Raw genomic sequence first — 21,484 nt, 5'->3', positions numbered from 1 at the left:
ATAGTAAAAATCGTACAGAATCAGCTACGCGCGATAGTTTTGTTTTTTTTTTATATTGGTAGTCGAGCGATAATGAACCACAATCTGACACAAACGCAGCAGCATTATGAATAGCAATTCTGAAACTACAATTTGAATTCGAAGAGCAGTGTCTCTTGGATTATCCGACAGCTTTACTGCTTTCTCCAAAGCTTCGCCTAATCGGCTTCTTTTGCGGAAACGCGAATGCTCTGAAAGGTGATCACCGTTTTACTACGGGCATTTCGTCCCTGAACTATTGGATGTTGCTTTAACACTCTCATGACAATCGTTTCGCGAAACCATTCCCGAAATTCTAGGTCAGGGCTGTAATTGGCTGTCTGGATGATTTCCCGCGACAGCAAATCGTGAGCAAGTGCAAATGCATAAATCCGTTGGTTGTTGTCGACGCGTCGAGGAGTGGATCCTTAATACGACGCCAGGCTTCGTACATTCGTATAGCGCGCAGTCGTAGCCACGTAGTGATTTACGCCGTTGAAAAGTGACTGGACGATATCTTTGTCCAATCACTTTTCACCGTTCGATATCTTTGTATTTATTTCGCTGAAATTGTACCCGCGCAGAACATTGGTCATTTGGCTGACACAGAGCCATTTCGGCGGGTGATTCCAGCCCACCGCAATGTAGGAAAGCCTCTCGCATAAGGTGCGTCCTAGCTTGTGGTGTGGAATCGTGTGAGGATATCCCCTGGTGTACCGGCAGCTGTACGGTTGGCAGATGTGCGAGTTCCATCACTTGGACAGCTTTTACAGCAGCTTCGTAGGACATAAAACGGTCTCCGGCAGATTCGGGTCCATTTTAGAGGAGTAAATAGTACAAAACTGGCAATTTATTAATATAAGGTTAGGAATACCGGTAGGCAGCTTAACTGCGCCGGATTGTACAATACAAAGTACCCGTACATATTCAAGAAACTATTCGGACAACAGTAGAACATAAATTTTGAACTTGGTTGTTACCGTAAATACCTGACGTGGACCCGTGAGTATTAACTATTATTTTTAAATATCATAGATAATAAGCTGCTAGCTATAGTTCACAAACCGGTGATTATTTAATTTCGGTAACTCGCACGCGTAGTCATTTGACTTTGCGCCAGAAACTCTCGCGCGTAGCCATTTCGTTCTTCTAAACTAATTCCTTACACTCATTTTAGCAAGGAACTGCGATAAAAAACTCGATGTTAAAATAGGTGTTAAATAAAATTGTCTTGTAATGCAGGTTCCCGGTATTACAATTAGGTGGTGTGGATTTCCCCTGGCTATATTTATTTCGGATTGTAGTTTATAGTTTTTCTGGATGACTGCTCTAGACCCGTTAAAGACTTAAAGTTGAATGAAATTAAAAATTAAGGTGTAGGTAAATGATGTTTTGATTCCAGTATTTATTTCGTTGTTGTTATCAGACGGTGATGCAGAAGTAAGTAAGATTAGTGAATGAATAGTGATTAACCAGTGGAAACAATAGCGAATGTTGATGCGCATGAGTCAATACGCAATCTACCAGCACTCTGCAGCTGGGAATATGTCCTTAATCCCAAAAAGCGCCATCCTGCTCCATGTACGCACATTTTCGGTTCGCAGGTCCAGTTCGTCCCAAAATTTCGCTGAGCCGTCCGCGTGGAATCCGCTAAATCTGCAATGAAAAACCGTTAATTTGGTTCAAAACTTCAAAACCAGGTTGGCCGAACAAAATGTCTGTTTGATTTACTTCCCGGGGAGCACGCGAGACGTACAGTAAGACGAGAAAGTCCCGTTAATCCTGTTGTCTACTCGTGGCGTATAAATAATCGACCGAAGCATAGCGAAGGTTTGACGATTATGGAAAATGTGGTGACCGCCCGTTGGCCAGCGCCACATAATAAAATACAACGCCACATATAGAGGAAGGGCACATAGTCCTTTTGTGCTGACGGCCTGTGGCAGCGGTTGTGTATTTTATGAGTACCTGGGTACCTACCCTTTTTTACCAGGGCTCGAACCCAGCTTTCCCGTGCTGGCCTTTATAAAAACATTAATTTTTTTTCCATTTACAGATACTTAAAACAGATATGAGAACTCCCGAGAATGTATATTAGAAAACAGCACGTCAGAAACAGTAAAAATTCGAACATAATTCCGGTAACCATCCCATGACTACGGGCTCTATTAACATCTCTGTCATAAAAATTAACAGGCTACCAGCACCACTCTTAACTTCACACTTTCGTTAAAAAAATATGCATCACTGAATATCTTTTCCCAAAAAAGACACCATTTATTTTGAGAGTTAGACCGTTATAGTTTCGTTTTTTAACGGGCGCCACACAGGCCGCCCGCCACCGAGGTTGTCAATTCGGTCAAGTGCTCAACGTTCTACTGTATTGATCGATAAAGCGAAATTGATTATTATTGATTAAAATAATGGGCATATTTAAGTAGTGCATCAGTAATGCCAAATTTGCTTGAAGCACTTACATAGTGAGGCGTGGCTCGCCGTTATCGTACTTACGTTAGTGCAACTCATAAATTTAGCGGTTCCTTTTACGTAACCCATTTGAAATCCGCCTTGTACAATCAGCCATCATTTTTATGTTCGGTACGTGCGCTTACAGTTCAAGATACGCTCGGATCCTACTCCATTCAGCCGGATACTGTAAGTTGCGCACCCAGCGAGCGTGCACAGCTGTGACCTTTGTATATATGTCCTCGGTAACCGGGGGAAAGTTGTCGTTCAACCCCCACATAAATCGCCGCAGCATGTGGTACCGCCCATCACTACTGTGCAGAATCAGCTGCGGAATCGTGATTTGCAGGGCGTCGGCCGCGAGTACACCGACATGCGACTCATGAGTCAAACACGCCATCATTGAACTTGTTTCGATCCGGGGCAATCGCATAAATTCCCGTACAGATTTCCGGTATGAGTAATATTTGGAGAACAGCTCGTACGCTACAGCGCCAAAAATATCACTCACTTTCCAATTATAAATCACAACACGCTGACAGCAATCGTCGAAGATGGCGCACCGCGCCCCTAGTGCGTAGTTTAACGGAAATTGTCCCTCGCATATATCCGGGTATCCAATATTACTTCCGTTTTTATTGGTAACAATGTGGTCTTTGAAAATTATTGTCGGCACTTTGATTCCCATGCCCTTCAAAAGGTTGCTCAGACAGAAGTGGTAGTCGAAGTTTTGCAGTATGGTGAGGCTTTTTGTCGCCGAGTTGACCATGCGGTGGAGCAGAGACGCTGCTTTGTAGCTGTTCAGATTGTGGGATATCGTATCATGAGAGCAGGTTTTCAAACAAATGCTGATGTGTTCGACCACATGACGGCTGTTCAGCAGCGAAATCCACATTGTACACACTCTGCACAACACAACAAAATTAGCGATCTTTTGCTTTGATTAATATACATCAACAACACTTTTTGAAAAAACTGTGGATATATACAGCTTAGGACAAAAAAGACGCATAATCCCACCCCACAGCATTCCGAACGCATGCGGCGCAGTGCGCTGTACGACTCAGCTAAAATATCCGGTTGTCGTACAAGTGCACTTGCCACATGCGTACAGATATCTGGGAATGGGGCTATGCGTCTTTTTAGTCCTAAGCTGTATGCATACCTTAGTCCTACTTTATTTTGAGTTGGTTTTACATTAGTTTTTAGTTAGGTCTTAATTAGTTCTACATCATTTTTATTACAAGCCAGTTTACTTATAATTGGTATCGTGACCTTACGTACCTGGCACTAGGTTTAATATATCTATATGAAGTATTCCTTATCTTTTTGGATTTGTTTCCCGCCTTGTACAAAAACTGCATGCATACTTTATTAGCATTAACCAGAGTCTAGAAAACGGTTACGAAAACTTGTGCAGTGCTCTTGCTGATCAGTACACAATAATCCTTACCTTTTAAGCTTCATTCGTGAATGCAAGTCCAGATAAGCAAAGATCTCGCAGAGGAGTGAGATCGACAGATGGTCCAGCGAAGCATCGTCAGACGGAGGTTCCGCTCGCCCAACTGAAGCGTAAATAGCAGTTGGCGAAATGCTTCTTGCTACGCAAATAGACTTACGAGTTACTAGCAGTTAGTAGCTTTAACCGAAAACGCACTAAGCAAAATATTAAGTAAACTTGATAATAAGTTAAATAATGCTCGAAGAAAAAGGTAATGATTATATACAGTACGTCGATTGTGTTTTATTAGTTTCTTGTTTAGGCTTTCTTTCTAGTTTCTTATGATCACCACTAAATCGCGAAGAAAGTATTTTATTGGGTTACGCAAGTGAACATTGTGTAAAGTATGAGTAGTGACAAAGGTGTGAGTAATGATTATAAACGAAAGTACGATGACCGGTAGGACCGAAGTATGATTATGATTATTAGAGCCAATATTAGTATAAAAATTCTGAATTAGGAGTAGGATTATGGGTATGAGGACCGTTTATAATAATTATAGCCTATATGAGTATTAGGTACTAGTACATACCTAGCCCGCATATAGATATGAAGAAGTCGCATAGGGCATATTACGAAGAATACATACTTCTATGCCATATAACATGAATACATAACTATAGTCTACTCAGCAACTCATAGTCTCATACTGTACATAAATACACTATACGATTATGTACCTACTTATATATATTTATATATATGACAGGACAGGATTTATATACATTTATATATATGTATACAATAGAATGATACTTTCACTTGTGCGTGTATATTGCACTCTGCCATAATACTGTACATAAGTTAAGCAAGACACCTCTGTATATTTTTCTTATATTTACTTAGTACACACAGCAGAGTACTTTGCACTTGACCTTTACCATCGGGTGCGCTGACACGGTCGCAGAGGTCATTGTAAATGAACGCCGGCAGATGGGTCCGGGAGTCTAAATGACGTTGCAGTATACCCGACAGTGTTTCCACGGTTGGCGCTTCCGCCTGGTGGTGGGTTATATGGCTGACGATAAACGTGCATCCATTCTGTTCAATGCGCAGGTGAAAACGACCGTAATCGAATGAACGCCGTTCACGCGCAGCGTGACTAAAAGACTCGCACATGTGATGGATGATGCGCGACTTGTCGGATGCGTCGCATAGAACGTCATGCGCCCTGGCAAAAGGAACAAAGCGCTTGGTGAGCAGGAAACCGGTGGTACGGTACAGCATCGGCGGCTGGGATAGCGCTGCCTGATCGATAATTTGACCAACGTCCACTAATTCCGTATGCTCATTTTGTGATTTACTGCTGATATCTGTTTGGTCGTAATCCTTCACCAGTATACCCCATATAGGGCCAATAAAAAACACAGTGATTGGACGAAAGCGGAATGGTCCGTCGTCTTCGTCACGGAGAGCCGCTAAATATACCGGCGTGGCATGCTCGTTATACTCCGGGACCGGCAGAGGCCACACACGCCCCGTATGCAGCCAGCTGGCTGGGACTCTTTTACTTTGAAAATCGACAAAGGCGTAGTCGCCAGCGATGTCCTGAATGTGTCCCAGCCAGTATGCACCGTCGTCGTTGCGGACCGCAACGGTGTTGCGCTCGCTTAGCTGGTGGGTATCCGCCAGCATCCGCTTATAAGGGGGCATGGAGGGAAAGGTCATGGTACTGTAAATAACAATTGTGCATCATTAGTCGGTGCGTGCTCCTGTTGAGAGAAAACTGTCGACGTCACCATGTTGTCTAAGTTTTATAATTATCTGCAAAAAGATCACATATATTAGGCCTCGTAGTGGCTCGTATTTGAAAAATCAAGTGGCTTCAGAGAAAATCAGTATAGGAATCCGTGCGATCAGTACAAGATAAAACCTTATTTTACTTACTAGTAATTCTGTAAAATAATTGAATACTGAAGTCCGTGGCGGTCGAATTAATTAATCTTAGTTTAACCGGCAAACGGTTTCATGCAGATGACCCGCTTCAGTTCGGCTGACCGCTCGTATTTGAAAAATCAAGTGGCTTCAGAGAAAATCAGTATAGAAATCCGTGCGATCAGTACAAGATAAAACCTTATTTTACTTACTAGTAATTCTGTAAAATAATTGAATACTGAAGTCCGTGGCGGTCGAAATTAATCTTAGTTTAACCGGCAACCGGTTTCGTGCAGATGTCCCGCTTCAGTTCGACTGACCGCTAATACGAAAGGTCTCACTCTACAGTCAGCACTAGTAGTCTTGAAATACTAAATTTTAATTTCCGTGCTAAAAATACAATGCCTGACACCAGATGTTTGATATGAAATCTCCCTGACACACATCTGATATGAAATCTTCGCGAAAGTGCAGTTAACGAAACGAGGCCATCTCCTGCTGAAGGCGACACTAGGGGGAATAGGTAGGTCGCTGAAGACTAGAGCGCGCTAACTACTACCGGTAAGCAGGGCAATTTCTACGGTCGCATTCATTCATCAAGAGCAGACAACCCGAGTAACGGGACTTCAATGTCTGGTCGGTACGCAGAAACAATTTAATGCTAATAAAAGAGAGATTATTATAACAGATCGACACATCAACAGCATGCAGAGAAGAAGCAGGCGTTCCACTATTATTATTATTATTATTATTATTACATCAAGAGCAGACAACCCGATAAACGGGACTTCAACGTCTGGTCGGTAATAATAAGTCGGTAAATATAATAATAATAATAATAGTGGTCAGCGATCGATTGAACTTAACGCGAATCGCGGACAAAAATATGTTGGTTTGAAAACTAAACTGTTGGTGTTGGGCAGTGTGTACTCGCAGAAACCATGCTCTTTTGGCTGACGGACAATCAAGTATAACGTTTCAGTTTGCCATGTCATTCAAATAGCAGACAGTTCATGTCCATAACGCATTATTACATTCGATTACATTCGATTAATACAAGATAATCGAAAATATGTTACGTATTCCACCACACTTTCCAAAACACAGGCTGCACAGGTCTTTCCATTATCTTGTAATTAAAGTATGTTATGTATTGCACAGGTTTTTCCAAAACAGGTTCAGAGGTTTTCCTAATTATACCGATCCTCTCTCGCAGCAGTTTGCAAATCTGGCATCTGTATTCTGTGAACATAAGCGTTCCTGTGATCTGTCGTTCGCAGTACTTGTTTTGCTTCTTATTGTTAGTTAACGTACACCAGAAGATATTACAGTACCCAAATTGTAAAAGGACAACGCGGAGCAAGTTTCAGATTTTACCAATGCTAAACCAAGTTTCAAATTTCACTTTCATTAGTTCGGAACCGCTGTAAAAAAAATAAAAAAGATGGGTGGTGAAATTACAGTAGTTACAGTAAATGACAGTAAATTGTAAGTCACTTCTGTAATTAACGATAAGTTTCTATTTTGATGCTGTTTTCAAACAAGCTACGGTCTGAACTTTGTATGAGTATAAACACGATGTTTCATTCTTTGAAAAGACCAGCGAATATGAACATACAATAAGCACTATACGCACATTTGTTAGCCTGTTATTCTTCCGAATTTTGCTGGTGCATTACGTTCGGATTTCTAAAAAATCGAAATGGCATACTTACGGACGGTACGTACTGGCCGGTTGGCTATGGATTACTGCGCTTTTTTCTAGGCTGGTTTCTTACTGTCATTGTACTCGTAGCACCGAATTACGATAAGAACGACGGAAATACTCTATGTTCAAATCAGTGTTAATTAAAATTCTCTTACACTGCACCTTCCCGGTGTTGGATGTGGATCTCCTCTGGATGCTCGCTAGATTTTCACTAAATTAAAATATAATGTGACTTTCAAGAATACATTAATACTCTATATGTAAATTAATGCGAGGATTTTATCGATAAATCGTGAACTAGCGCAAATTATATTTTGGTACAGCGTACTTTTTAAAGTTTTATATCAAGGAACAAGATCTATGACATGACTACAAAAAAATTAATCTGGGACGTGGAGATCGTAAAAGCCATAGCACAATAAAAAAAACTGAAAACGCTATCTATAGCTTCAGCGTGTTCAGAAACTGTGTCACATGCATTTTGTTTTTAAAAAAATTATCTTACCCCGCGTCACCGGTGCCGGTTCCGGTAAAGCTGGCTTCGGTAAAGCTTTCAAGGTAACCTTGAAATAATAACCTTATTATTTAAAATGTGATCCGAGAGAACCGGCAGAATCGGCACGGTGCGATTAGTTCGACGCCGATTGTGAAGTTCAAAATCAGAAAACAACTTCCCCGCAGTACTACGTTACTAATAAACCATAAGTGTACTATATAAGAATAACCACGTACCAGAAATTTAATCATGGCATAGCCATTATTTCAGTAGTTCATTGCAGGTAATGATAGAGGGTTTGCTCACACTTTGCACCCACTCATCACTAGTAACCACCAGGTCAACAATGCGTCATGCTCCGTTGAATATCACTACATAACAAGTGCATATTAACGGTTATTATTATTGTGCTGTACCTCGCGCTGCACATGCGTGAGCATATTGCAGCGCACCGGTGGGCACCAGTAAAGATCCGTACCAATGGTGCATTCAATTGCACCATTGGTGCATGCATGTGCACTTTTGCTGCATGTACCATTGTTTGTGTACTTACTTAGGTGCTAATAAATCATACAATTTTCTCGTCGCCGACTTGTAGTACTATGGTCAAGTACCAATTGCTTTGTTTATCGACGTACCGTGTAATGCACTGTTGACTGATCGCTGCCGTCGCACCGTCCGTATTGGTGCAATATTAATTATTTATGGCAGTGCTGTAATTGTTACCCTATTGTTTATAATTCCCCATCTCGCCGTGCGCCCTGGTGCAGTTCACTGGTACTTTCTCATCGTGCGGTCGATATTGGGTATTGATTGCACAAGCGTGTAATACCCAAGCCCCTGGGTAACAGCAGTGGACAGTGATCAGGAATGCAGGTACCATTGACAGCGATTGACACGTCATTGACAGCAAAATTTAATGTTGCAAAACTTGCAGTTATTGTGTAGAGGTCGTCGTTCTGAACGCTAAGTACTATACTGGCATTTACACACCAAATTTTGTACGTCACATACTGTGTCGTGCAAATACTATCTAATTAAATATACACTCCCATTAGTAATTTTGCAATATGTTAACCTTTGCAGAGCGCTAACGTAGGCACTGTACTATAGTAGTTACTGTACTGTTAAGTACTTCTATATTAATTTAGTTGTTGTTGTCTATAAGGTACAGCTTGTTAACGGGATGTAATTGTTTGCAGCATGCCAATTTTATTGACAACTTTGAGAATTTGTTGTCCGCCTTTGGTTGGTCTGTTCTCGAAGTGCAAAGATTCATTAGAAACCTTATAAATTGCACTTTTTAACATATAAGTTTTTAAAATGAAGCCTAAAAGTGCAAACGGGATATAGAATTTTATGTTGTAGTTGCCCCAAAAAAACTGCGCTGAAGCACCCAATGGGGCAACTTCAAGTTTGCTGTTTCTAAATATAACGTATAATTTTTTTACATATTGGATTTATTTTGAAAAAATCTTGTGTAAAAAACAGTAAAGATATAAATTTTTAAACATGAAACTAATTCCCCTAACTGAGAAAACCACTGATCGTTGGAATTCGAATGGCTGAATTCCAAAACCAAAAAAACCCAGTATGTAAAATAATTTTGTCTTTCCAACGGTACCCAGAACAGCCAATTCCATTGCGGCAATGGATTATAAGGCGCGTAGAACTGTCCAGACTTTAATTCTAGTAAATATGGGTTTTTGTTTTTCGAAAATGGTCCTCTGCATCGGCGCAGAAAAGTAAACATACCACCACGCTACCTGCAGGCTGCATATAGCGTTCATCAAATCGCAGTCTGCGCGCGGTAGCAGCGCAACGCAGACACGCAGCCCGCGTGCGGTTGTTTGCGGTTCGGTTTGAGAGGAGTTGGCAGTTAAGTGAATGGAACGTACTGCTGGACCCGAGCGTCGTTTTAGACCCACGGTACCTTTTGATCTTTTACACAGTTGTGCTTTTATTTGGATCTTCGACTTTCGAAAAAACATCCATTTTAAAGAGCATTTTTTTCTATCTGGGAAACTGTAGCTATTGTAACTCCTCTGAAAATGAAGGCAAAACAATTACCTCGCCTTAATCGAAGTGCTTTATATATTGCTTTGCTTACTGTGTTGCCTGGAGACAGTACTGCTGGCTTTCTGTTCAGCAATACTTCTAAAGTGCACCCGTTCTTTCAAAGTACTGCTGCGCCAAGTGACCTTTCCGGACAACGCCGAACAAGCCGAAACGGACGATCAAGTGCTGAGGCATTTTAAAAGTATTGCAGCACTTTGAAAGTACAGCAATACTTTTAAAGTATTCCTGTACTTTTAAAGTATTGCAATACTTTGAAACTACAGCAATACTTTTAAAGTATTCCTGTACTTTTAAAGTATTACAATACTTTAGAAACTATAACAATACTTTTAAAGTATTCCTGCACTTTTAAAGTATTGCAGTAGTTTGAGGTGCAACAATACTTTTAAAGTATTGCAGCACTTTGAACTACAATATGCACCTTTAAAGTACAACAGTACTTTCAAAGTATTGCTGTGCCAAAGTGACCTTCGAACAACGCCGAACAAGCCGAAACAGACGATCTAGCGCTGGGGCATTTTAAAGTATTGCAGTACTTTGAAAGTACAGCAATACTCTGAAAGTTATCCTGTACTTTTAAAGTGTTGCAATGCTTTAAAGTACAATATGCAAAAATATAGCAGTGCTTAAAACCCTCAGCGCTTGATCGTCTTTTCGGCTTGTTCGGCGTTGTTCGGAAGGTCACATTGTTACAGCAGCACTTTAAAGTTACTGTTGCACTTTGACAAGCCGAAACAAACGATAAAGCCTTGAGGCATTTTAAATTATTGCAGTACTTGGAAAGTACAGCAATACTTCTAAAGTGCACCCGTACTTTCAAAGTACTGCTGTGCCAAAGTGACCTTCCCGAACAACGCCGAACAAACCCAAATAGACGATCAAGCGCTGAGGCGTTTTAAGTACTGCAATGCTATAAAAATAATACTTTAAAAGTATTGCTGTACTTAAAAAATATTGCAATACTTTAAAAGTACAGGAATACTTTTAAACTGACGATTAAGTGCTAGGGCATTTGAAAGTATGGCAGTACTTCGAAAGTAATGCAATACTTTGAAAGTATTGTATTACTTTCAGTAAGAAGGTCACCTTCCCGAACATCCCCGAACAGGCCAGAACTGACGATTAAGTGCTGGGGCATTTGAAAGTATGGCAGTACTTCGAAAAGTAAAGCAATACTTTTAAAGTACTGCATTACTTTCCGTACCAAGGTGACCTTCCCGAACATCCCCGAACAGGCCGAAACTGACGATTAAGTGCTGGGGCATTTGAAAGTATAGCAGCACTTCGAAAGTGAAGCAATACTTTTAAAGTACTGCATTACTTTCAGTACCAAGGTGACCTTCCCGAACATCCCCGAACAGGCCGAAACTGACGATTAAGTGCTGGGGCATTTGAAATTACGGCAGTACTTCGAAAGTAAAGCAATACTTTTAAAGTACTGCATTACTTTCAGTACCAAGGTGACCTTCCCGAACATCCCCGAACAGGCCGAAACTGACGATTAAGTGCTGGGGCATTTGAAAGTACGGCAGTACTTCGAAAGTAATGCAATACTTTAAAAGTACTGCATTACTTTCAGTACCAATGTGACCTTCCCGAACATCCCCGAACACGCCGAAACTGACGATTAATTGGTGAGGCATTCGAAAGTACGGCAGTACTTCGAAAGTAGAGCAATACTTTTAAAGTACTGCATTACTTTCAGTACCAAGGTGACCTTCCCGAACATCCCCGAACAGGCCGAAACTGACGATTAAGTGCTAGGGCATTTGAAAGCATGGCAGTACTTCGAAAGTAATGCAATACTTTGAAATTACTGCATTACTTTCAGTACCAAGGTGACTTTCCCGAACATTCCCGAACACGCCGAAACTGACGATTAATTGCTGAGGCATTTGAAAGTATGGCAGTACTTCGAAAGTAATGCAATACTTTGAAAGTATTGTATTACTTTCAGTAACAAGGTCACCTTCCCGAACATCCCCGAACAGGCCGAAACTGACGATTAAGTGCTGGGGCATTTGAAAGTATAGCAGTACATTTTTTCATTCACATTTTGACCTGCAAAGTATTGCATTAATTTGTAGATAAAGCAGTACTTTAAAAAGCAGTACTTTGTACTTTAAAGCAGTACTTTATCTTTGCAGTTTAAATGTATGGTATACGTATACATAACCCGAAAGAGTATGTTTTACGTTGTCAAATAGCTTCGATTATATTGTCTTTAGTCATATGATGAGAATGGATCAGACTTTGAAATGCTTGATGCATGCCATCATACCGTCAAGTAATTCATCTCATGGCCGCTTACCAATGAATTCAGCAAATGCACCACCACCAGAACGATTTGCAGGGCCACACCCAACCCACGCTTTCACCCCGCTGATTAATTACTTGCCGGTATCGAATGGGCAATCCATACAAATCGCTCCAAGTAGTGAGCGCAAAGACCACTACGGACCCGTCGAACCAATTCGTGTCCAGAATATTTCTCCAGTCGCAGTCGCCGATCCCAAAGAGCCTATGGGTATACCGGCACCGGACTTTCAGCTTCCAGTTCCTTCCACACTATGAGATCGCTCCCGCTTCATATTGACAACATAGTTCCCGAGTCGACACCATCCAGTGGCCGATCAAACCACACCACAGTGCTGGTTGCCAATGCAGCAGCAGCCCTTCCTGGTGAAATAGTATGGGTGCCGCAACATAGTGTCCGTACAAGCAGCAATCCTGCTGTTAATCTGGGTGCCCAAACCTAACCCTCCCAGAACCCCAACCCCTGACGCGGCACCGGCTAGGTAATCGGTGTTAGTGGACTGATCTTAGCATAACAAAGGACTAATTAGTGGAGATTTCTCATTTTTACATTTTTTAAAAATGCATTGCATTATGGTAAACATGCGACGACGACAGCTTTTCAATTCTTGTCTGCTTTGCAGATCTGCACCGTACTGATACAAAAACGGTTGCGTCATGGTAAAGTACGGTGCATTATAATGCACAGTGTCACTAGAGATACTGAAGATTGCAGTACTAATGAAAACATAGTTTGCACTGTGGTGCAAAGAATTATTAACCGTATTGCATTTAAATAACAAATCTACACAATACAGGTGGTGGGCGTGTGATACAGTAGCAACAGTTGGAAAATAATACAGGCACGTTTTCATCGTGGTGCATTATAGTGCAGCGACGACGACAACTCATTATATCTATATAAGCCGCAGATTGATACTGTACCGGTACACACGATTGTATCGTGGTGTCTTACTGTGTATTATTGACAGCAAGTACAGTATCTAGTATGCAATGTAATATCCAGCCAGCTGGATAGTATAGTATCTAGCATGCAATACTAGATACAGCTTCACATTGCAATCCCAGCTGGTGCAAGCAACTGACTTGTCGTCGTCGCTATTAGTATTGTCATCTGCACTGTACTGGTACGGTTCTTTACCTTTACCCACCGGTGCATTTAATTTATCTTGTAAGCATAATAATAATAACAGTGACAGCGTTTTTTGGAATCACACCTGCAGAACGCACATTATGCCATGCGGTAATCATTGTATACGGAAGCGACGATTATCCAATCGATAACTACTTTGCTCGGAATTCGCGAAAACGTTTTCACAGCTCGGCTAATTTGTGTCTTTGTACTTGCGAAATTGCTGTTATTTTTCCTATTTGTTCCGCATCTCGAATCGTATTAAATTCTCACTTATGCTGACAATTGTTCGGACATGTAACTTGTACAGTTTGTACCTCGGTGCTACAGTCGACATGTTAGAGTAGTATCCATTTTAGCAGGTTCTACTGTGAGTAGTAAATAGTGCGGGTAGAAAATACAAAAACATAAGCATTAAGAAAACTGTTTTTTTAACTAAGTTAGGTGTATTGCCCGCTCTGTTCTCCCGTACGATCCATTACGAGCTCGAGTAGATTTTTTTTGGGTTCAAGACTTATTATCACTGCAGGTACGTTTACGAAGAACGTTAACACAATCATCGCAACCCGATGATTAAGCTGCATGACTGCCCTTGGTAAAGTACAGTAATTATCATAAGCTTAAGTACAGTACTGTGTACAAAGCAGCACTTACCAGTAAATCTCGAACTTTACGAGTTCTGACTTTTCGGCGTTAGTACTGCAAGAACATACTGTACCTGAATCATCATATTTTTATTTTCATCACTCATCAATCAGTTCACTTTTTAAGAGGCTTATAAAACTTGCTTACTACGGTATGCCGCGCATTGTACTTGTAGATGGTATTGTAGATCGTAGATGGTAAGTAGACTTACTTACTTTCAATCTTTACGGATACAAACGGTGCTAACAAGTGATTACTAAAATTTGGTCATAAATCAATCAGTCTTTAATTAAGCGCTTGGATTACGCCGTGTAGGCCGTATGCAAATTTTCGAAAGGCACAACTGTGACGCAAGTGTATTTAATCTTACAGTGATTGCGAGTGCTAGTATGAAATATTGTAGTAATCGTAAGTTCGTAACTACATGTAGTAAGTAATTATTTTAAAAGTTTATTACTCGTTCTATACTGTACAAAATCTATAGTTATTAATTCATTAATTTTTTTGCATAATATTTTATCATATTTAAAAAATTAAGGTAGATACAAAATATTTTTTTTCGCTAACATGTTATGGCATCATATAGGAAAAATGAACATGCGTGATTTATCGGCTGACCAGTGTCTTCTTTGCTCGGCTGATATCTACAATATCAAGGTTGTAGAATTATTTTAACATGTCGAGTTGCTCAGGTGAACCATACTTACTTACAAATTAACAATTCTGTCTTAACTTTCGCCACATTTGATCTGGCAGTCATTTTTGGAGCCAACATCATAAACTTGACCCGCGCTCAGCACACGAAACACCTTGCGGCTTTGAATAAAATATCCTAAACGCATACAGTAGCGGATTCTGTTTGACTCAACCGGTGCACCGTTATTTTTTACAGCTTACTCATCAGTTCAGCATAATTCTGCGCCGTACGTAAAGCACAATACAGTCTCGTTACTCACCGCGACAGCGGATTTCTGCCGAGTCGCCTACATTTTCCGCTGATGCACTGAACAGTGTCGTCTTCCGCCAGTGCCGGGTAAAACGTGGTGTGCGCTTTTTTTCTCCTCTCCAACAAGAGTCTCATCTTCCATAATCTCCGTTGGAGATTTTTTGGCATAAAGATAAACAGAGACATTTTCCCCTGTGCGAGTGTGTGCCGGCCTGGTGCGAGTACGCGTGCCAAAAGTATGCTTAATCAGTGTTTAAAGTTAAACACGACTGCTGACTGCCATTAAGGATATTTTCACGTTCTATCATCGACGCGTGCTTATTTTCCTTCGTGTCTGTTATTACCGCGCGGATATCCGATTTCCTTTTCATTCTGGTTCTGTCCATTGATGCCGTGTGCGGATCATTGTCTCGGGATTTGTGCTGATTAATCGGAAAACTAATCCGGATTGTGAAAAACTAGCGTGTGCTGTCACTGCTGTGTACTTCGCGCTGCAACGATGGCCGCTGTGGAGGAGAGCCTCGGAAACCTTCACATTGCCAGTGCGCCCCCGCCGCCACCGATGCCCTCCACACTGTCCGCTGGTAGCGCACCCCCACCACCGCCCCCACCTGGTCCTGGAGCGGGAATGTCGTACAAGGAACAGGTATGACAGCACAAGCACTCCAGTGTTTTGTTGTAATCATCGTTAGGCTAAATCCAGTTCTGTGTAAAAATACGCTGTACATTGTGCGGAGGCAGAAGGGTTAATGAACAGGATAAGATTAATTGCGCTGTAATTGAAGATTTCCCCTGTTTGGTTTGCCGATTTTTTCCTTTCACTTTGCCTTTTTCCCATTCAGTATTGTCAGTATAAAGTAGGTACTTTATGAATTTTATCGCGTCATGAGGTGTATTCATCGTGCACTTGTCAATCGCCTTTTAAAAAAGTTAGTAAACTGTATACCAGCGACGTCTTTGAAAAATCAGAAATGTTGCAGAATAACTTAGGTATTAATAAATTCGTTTTTAAATGTATGCTCATTGATTAATCAAACTGTTTTAATTTTCACGCAAAAATTTAACTGTTTAAACAATGTTGAATCGAACTCCTTCTTTTAGTGTGCACAGTGTGCTGCTTCCGGTTCTGATTGCAACCTTCCGGTTCTGATTGCAGCGTGCTAGTTTGGCGATACAGATTTGTTCGTTTTCGATCGAGATGACATTTCAAATTTTCAACACTCATTTGATATTTAACAAGATTGCTTGATATCGTTATTATCTGCAGCTTGCGGTGACGGCATAAATTAAGTCAATCATCGCGAATAATTTGAATAAATTTTCAAGCATGTTTTGGATTTTCGCCATTTCCGGCCTGCGAATTCGCGGTATCTCCCGGTGTGACACATGCATGTGAGACACATATCAGTCAGTTTATTCCAAGTTTATGGCTCTTTTGTGTTCCTACTGTAGTGGCTGCATTGAAACGTGATTGCATTAATGAGGGACAATAGCCTTAAAAGATACCGGTTTGTTTGGTAACATGAGTTAGTTTTATGAACTTCCCAGTTGAAAGTTCTCAAGTGTGCTTTGATTCCCAGGAACCCATGAAATCGTAACTGTCTAGTCGGCTTTTTTGCCTATCTGGTTTTTATGATCAGTCAGTTCTTATTCACAGCGCCGGCCATCATTTGACCATTTAGCGAAAACGTTTATCACGTGCTGGAAATACGAGGTACTTACATGAAAGTGTTTTCATTTCTTTAATATGGGTGATGTTTTTAATATTTTTACTGATAGGCGATTTGTCGATTATAGGAATATTTTACTAATTAGAATACTTGTGTTACTTTTCTATACTATTTTACCTGTGCCGTTAGTTAAATTGAAAAAAATATTAACATAACTTACGGTCGCACGGAGTGTGTTTTTGGATTTTTTTCGTGAAAATATGGAAACGAAGCTAATTAGCGGTGATTTTCTTACCAGATGCGTGTTGATTAGTGACTGATCTACGAAAAACGTACAGTAATAGGTTGCTTTTTTCGTTTGCTTATTAACTGGCGCACGATCCAGATGTCATGGTCAGATGGAAGTTATTAAAATTGACGAGAAAATATCAGGGGGGTTCTTACTCAACGTTTCTGTTTATACCACCAAAATGTTAGCATCCCGTTCGATGGAGAGAGACAGACGTGAGTTGTGACAAAAATAGATAGATTTGTCGATGGGGTTTGCGCAGCGCCGGAAGCAGCTTGCAAATGTTTTGTGCATGGCTGTGTTTTTCACTTAGCTTTGCTGTGTACCGCTGAAAAACAACGTTGCTGTCGCAGCAGTTTTCCATCGCTGTGTTGCCGCCGCCGCGGCCTTTCCTTATGGAAAAATGTTGATTGCACCGCGTTATGTGACTCGTTATAGTTTTGTAAACTATGACCTGTGAGTTAGAGGAATCAGATTTGTTAAGCGCACACTTTTTTCTTATGCATGCCGCTTCGTGTGTCCAATGCTGTAGAAAATGATGACAATGAATAGTTGCGCGTTCCGCTTCTCCAATCATCGTAAGCTATGTGTGCGATAAAAAAATTTGTTAAAACTTTTCCGCGCATGCCGTGTAGTACAAAGTAGCAGTTTCTTGAGCTGATGATGAATGTGTAATGGTGCGAATCACGTTCGCTAGAACTGCGTAATGAACGAAGAGAACGGAATTAACGGCTTGGGTGGAATGTCAAATCAAAAATTCCTCATGTTTAAATGCAACGAAAATGAACGTAATTTTTTTACTGCTGATTCACCATGAGCTTCTTTCGTCACCGGTTTTTTTATTGGCGAAATGAATTTAAATGTGTGTTTAATTTTTTTTCCCGCAGGTACAAACTAGCCAGTGCTAATTTGGTTTGTAAAATTCTTGTATATAAAATTTTTATTTGGTTCACACAATTTGGTTTGGTTTCTAAAATTCTTCGGTTGTCACTGCCGGATTTGGTAGAAAAAACATATTTTGTAAGTATGCGACAATTTGTAATACAGTTAGCTTGTAAAAGTATGCAGGTTTACAATCTTCATTTAATTTACAAACGCACAGATTAAAGAAGAAAACACTGAGACTTTTCATTGAGAGTTACAAGCACGCAAAACAACACCCAGAAAAAAGACCTTAAGCAACTTATTTGCTAATTAATGTCAAATCAATAAAGATTTTCATCGATACATGTCTGCACTTTTCCAGCGCGACAAAGCCTTCGAAGAACAGCAGATGGCCAATCTGCCTTCCGGTCTGATGACGACAGCAGCCAAAGCCGACAAGAAGCCGTTCAGCTATACACCTGTCGGTAAGTTGATTTGTCATCATTATTCTCACCGCGCCGGCGACCCATCCATCATCCGCCACAATAATACCGGATGTGGTGTGTGTGTGTCGAGGGTCACGTCAAGAAACTGCGCCACCAGCATAATTTTAACCGACCGTGGCTTGCATTTTTTAGGCTTATCGGCGGCAGATCTGCGCGCGCCCAGTTCCATTCGCAAGGACAAACTGGACGCGATCGCATCCGGGGAGGAGGTGCCCACGCCAGGTGTTGTGCCGGGGATCCCGCGGGGTCCGACCAATGTGCGCATCTTCAACGGAATCACACCGCCGGCATCCAGTTTTGATAATTCGGGTGTGGTACGCAATTCACCGCTGCAGGCCCGTAAGGGCTCACTGTCACGGCAGGATAGCGGCGGATCGGGATCGGATAGTGGATTGCGCAGCGGGCGGGTGGCGCCCATTCAGAGTCGGTCGTTTAAAATTTTGCAGTGGATGACGGGAGCTGATGAAGATGACGGTGAGAAAGACAATTTTGCAAAAAATATGTATTTTATTTTCTTAAACGTTTGAAAGGTTTGGAAAACTTTAAAAAAAATTGTGATGAAAAAGGTGGAAACTATTAAGAATCGCTATGGAAAATACGAAGAATATTATATAAATGTATGAAGTTTTTCTATTACGGTAAGTGTAAATCTATTCTTTTGAGTCTTCTTAATTTACATCTTCTGCCTTGTGTAATGGGTTAATCGATTAGTTTTGAATTTTTGAATGCTTAACTTTTGGGCTGCTGGCTTTGGGGCCGAATCGGCTTTGTTTTGTAATCATTGAAGAGGTGGTTATCTGAACTGTTAACGTTACTGGAAGTCAGGATTTGCTGTGCAGAACTGTATAAGGTATTGTGAAGATGGTTGGCAAATTCAAATGGACTACGAAATGATTCCATTTTCCCCCCGTTATTATGTAGGCGTTTAGTAAATCTGCGTGACGGAAAGTTTTTTTAACATTATCATTGGTGAAACCACTGGTATTTCTTTGCAGACAGCATCTTGGCAGGCACAGCCTCTCCGCCGGCATCCAAGCCGTCGCAGGATACCGACGAGATGCGCTTCAGCGGCTACCATCGTGCCGACAGCATTCCTTCGCGTGCCTACCAAACCCTGGAGAAGAACGTGGCACACCATGCCGCACCCGGCGCCGCACTGCCCGGCGGCGATCAGCAGACTATTCACCCGTTCCGGGATGAGGCCTTTCGCACGGAATTCAATGAGGAAACCGGATCTAACGCCCGCTACACCGGCAACGCCATCCCGTCGCGTTCCTTTCGCGCCCTGCAGAGCATGACCGGACAGCCGAACGAACTGCACGCTGCTCCGCCTTCTCCGACCGTGGGCCGGCGCTCACCCAATCCGGCCATTGTCCAGCCGCATTATAACCGGAATATGCAGCAGAGCCCGGTGAATATCGCACCGCCGAATCGACAAGATTTTAAATATCAAGGTACGGAACAGATTGTGCATGGATTTGCATTTATTTTTCGGAATATTTCGTTTTACTGTTGTATTGTGGTATGCTTGGGTTTTATCTGTAGATAGTTGCATCGCAATGTCATTCATTGCATAAATCATCGTAGTGCATGGGCTGACAATAATCGATTTGAATATATGCTTGCAATACTTTATGAGTCCTGCTAATACTCACTAGGAAAATATTATAGCAATGGCTTTCGTCAAATTTCCAATTTTTTCACATTCAGGTTAAACGGAGCAAATATATGCAGATATATATGGACCAAATTTTGTTTTATTTCTGGACCTTTTTTAGGGCCGCAGTACTCAACATATGATCTACCGCCGGCACAGCACCACAATTATGCGCCTTCACCGGGTATAATGTCCAGCAGTACTGGACAACCGCGCTATTCATCCTCCGTGACGCTGACGCCGGGTGGCGGGGATCATCGTCGTCCGGATGATTATGCTGACCAGTCATCGACCTATCGACCAGCCGGAAATGGATACGCGGCACATCCACAGAATGCCTACCATGCTGCTCCCGCGTCACCCAGCTATCCCAGTCCGAATTATCAGAATTATTCGCAACCGGCTCAGTACCAGATGCCCGCACGAAACGTCCCTATGGCAGGCGCTGGACGTAAGTGGAGTGTTGTGAGATGTTGAAAATAGTTAGCAGGATTTTGTGTTAAATATTATCCAACTTAACAGCGCTCACGTAAACTGTTCACGATGCGAATGTGAGTCACCCTAAAATTTTTGGAGATGTTGATTTCTTACTAGTGATTTTATGTCCTTGCTTTGCACTCGTTTTTGATTTTTTTTGCTTTATGTTTGCAGAATAGTAAATTCAAAATCATATTGAAAAATCGGATATTTAATTTATTGTTGATTTTGTTTAATATGATTGTTAATATCTTTTTTGCTTCTTTTAGATTTTGCGGGTGCGGGACGCTCGGATTTTTAAGGAATGGTAATGGCATACTTATGGACGGTACTTGCCGATCAGCTATGGATTACTGCGCTTTCTTCTAACCTAGTTCCTTGCAAACATTATAGCACGGCATTGCTATAAAAACGTTAAAAAAATTGATGTTGAAATAAGTGTTAATTAAAATTCTCTTGTAATGCAATTTCCCGGTATTATTTGTGGATTTCCCCTGGATATTTGTTTAGGATGGTAGTTTATAGCTTTTTTTTCTGGATGATTAGACCCCTTTAAAGTCAATTAAAATTTATTAGATGTTTTTAGATTATTATTCCCTGTGATAAAAGTGTATAGAAAATGCAATATGTGCCTTGTACGATTGAGATTAACCTTAAATCATGAATTTTCTGCCGGTGCTTTTTGTGGTAATTTGGCGCTGTTCTCTCGTGTTTTGTTCGATTTCTTTTTGTCTTCCTTGTAAAACTGTGGGCCTGGATAATATTACTGAATTATAAAAGTTGGTGTTATCTGAAGAATTTAATAATGCAAGATTGGAAAGGAATACCTTGGAAAGATT

The 21,484-nt window shown here is 41.2% G+C and overlaps 2 protein-coding genes across 3 annotated transcripts; one reads left to right on the top strand and one right to left on the bottom strand.

The window, feature by feature from the left end:
- Positions 1-1,439: 1,439 nt before the first annotated feature.
- On the bottom strand, positions 1,440-15,273 carry LOC129582598 (uncharacterized). Its single transcript, XM_055474135.1, has 5 exons — positions 15,193-15,273; positions 4,867-5,657; positions 3,938-4,049; positions 2,631-3,389; positions 1,440-1,674 (listed from the first exon to the last, which is right to left on the bottom strand). Exons 2-5 carry the CDS (start codon positions 5,651-5,653, stop codon positions 1,539-1,541), a joined length of 1,794 nt encoding a protein of 597 aa, XP_055330110.1. The 5' UTR covers positions 5,654-5,657; positions 15,193-15,273; the 3' UTR covers positions 1,440-1,538.
- On the top strand, positions 15,230-21,443 carry LOC129582599 (uncharacterized). 2 transcript variants are annotated; one of them, XM_055474137.1, is made up of 6 exons: positions 15,230-15,828; positions 18,388-18,490; positions 18,644-18,985; positions 19,507-19,965; positions 20,290-20,619; positions 20,915-21,443. In XM_055474137.1, exons 1-6 carry the CDS (start codon positions 15,682-15,684, stop codon positions 20,944-20,946), a joined length of 1,413 nt encoding a protein of 470 aa, XP_055330112.1. In that variant the 5' UTR covers positions 15,230-15,681; the 3' UTR covers positions 20,947-21,443. The 2 variants fall into 2 exon arrangements, with proteins under 2 accessions (XP_055330112.1, XP_055330113.1); XM_055474138.1 differs by lacking the exon at positions 15,230-15,828 and adding an exon at positions 16,731-16,896.
- Positions 21,444-21,484: the final 41 nt, after the last annotated feature.

The sequence above is a fragment of the Paramacrobiotus metropolitanus genome, unplaced genomic scaffold (assembly GCF_019649055.1).
Source record: "Paramacrobiotus metropolitanus isolate TYO unplaced genomic scaffold, Prichtersi_v1.0 Parri_scaffold0000008, whole genome shotgun sequence".
Lineage (NCBI taxonomy): Eukaryota > Metazoa > Tardigrada > Eutardigrada > Parachela > Macrobiotidae > Paramacrobiotus > Paramacrobiotus metropolitanus.
This window is presented reverse-complemented; position numbering and strand designations above follow the sequence as displayed.

Coding starts and splice junctions, on each gene's coding strand:
- LOC129582598 (XM_055474135.1), bottom strand. CDS start 5,653: ATGACCTTTCCCTCCATGCCCCCTTATAAGCGGATGCTGGCGGATACC. Junction 4,050..4,866: donor CCGTGTCAGCGCACCCGATG/GTAAAGGTCAAG, acceptor TTTACGCTTCAG/TTGGGCGAGCGGAACCTCCG. Junction 3,390..3,937: donor TCACGAATGAAGCTTAAAAG/GTAAGGATTATT, acceptor TGTGTTGTGCAG/AGTGTGTACAATGTGGATTT.
- LOC129582599 (XM_055474137.1), top strand. CDS start 15,682: ATGGCCGCTGTGGAGGAGAGCCTCGGAAACCTTCACATTGCCAGTGCG. Junction 18,986..19,506: donor GGGAGCTGATGAAGATGACG/GTGAGAAAGACA, acceptor ATTTCTTTGCAG/ACAGCATCTTGGCAGGCACA. Junction 19,966..20,289: donor ACAAGATTTTAAATATCAAG/GTACGGAACAGA, acceptor GACCTTTTTTAG/GGCCGCAGTACTCAACATAT.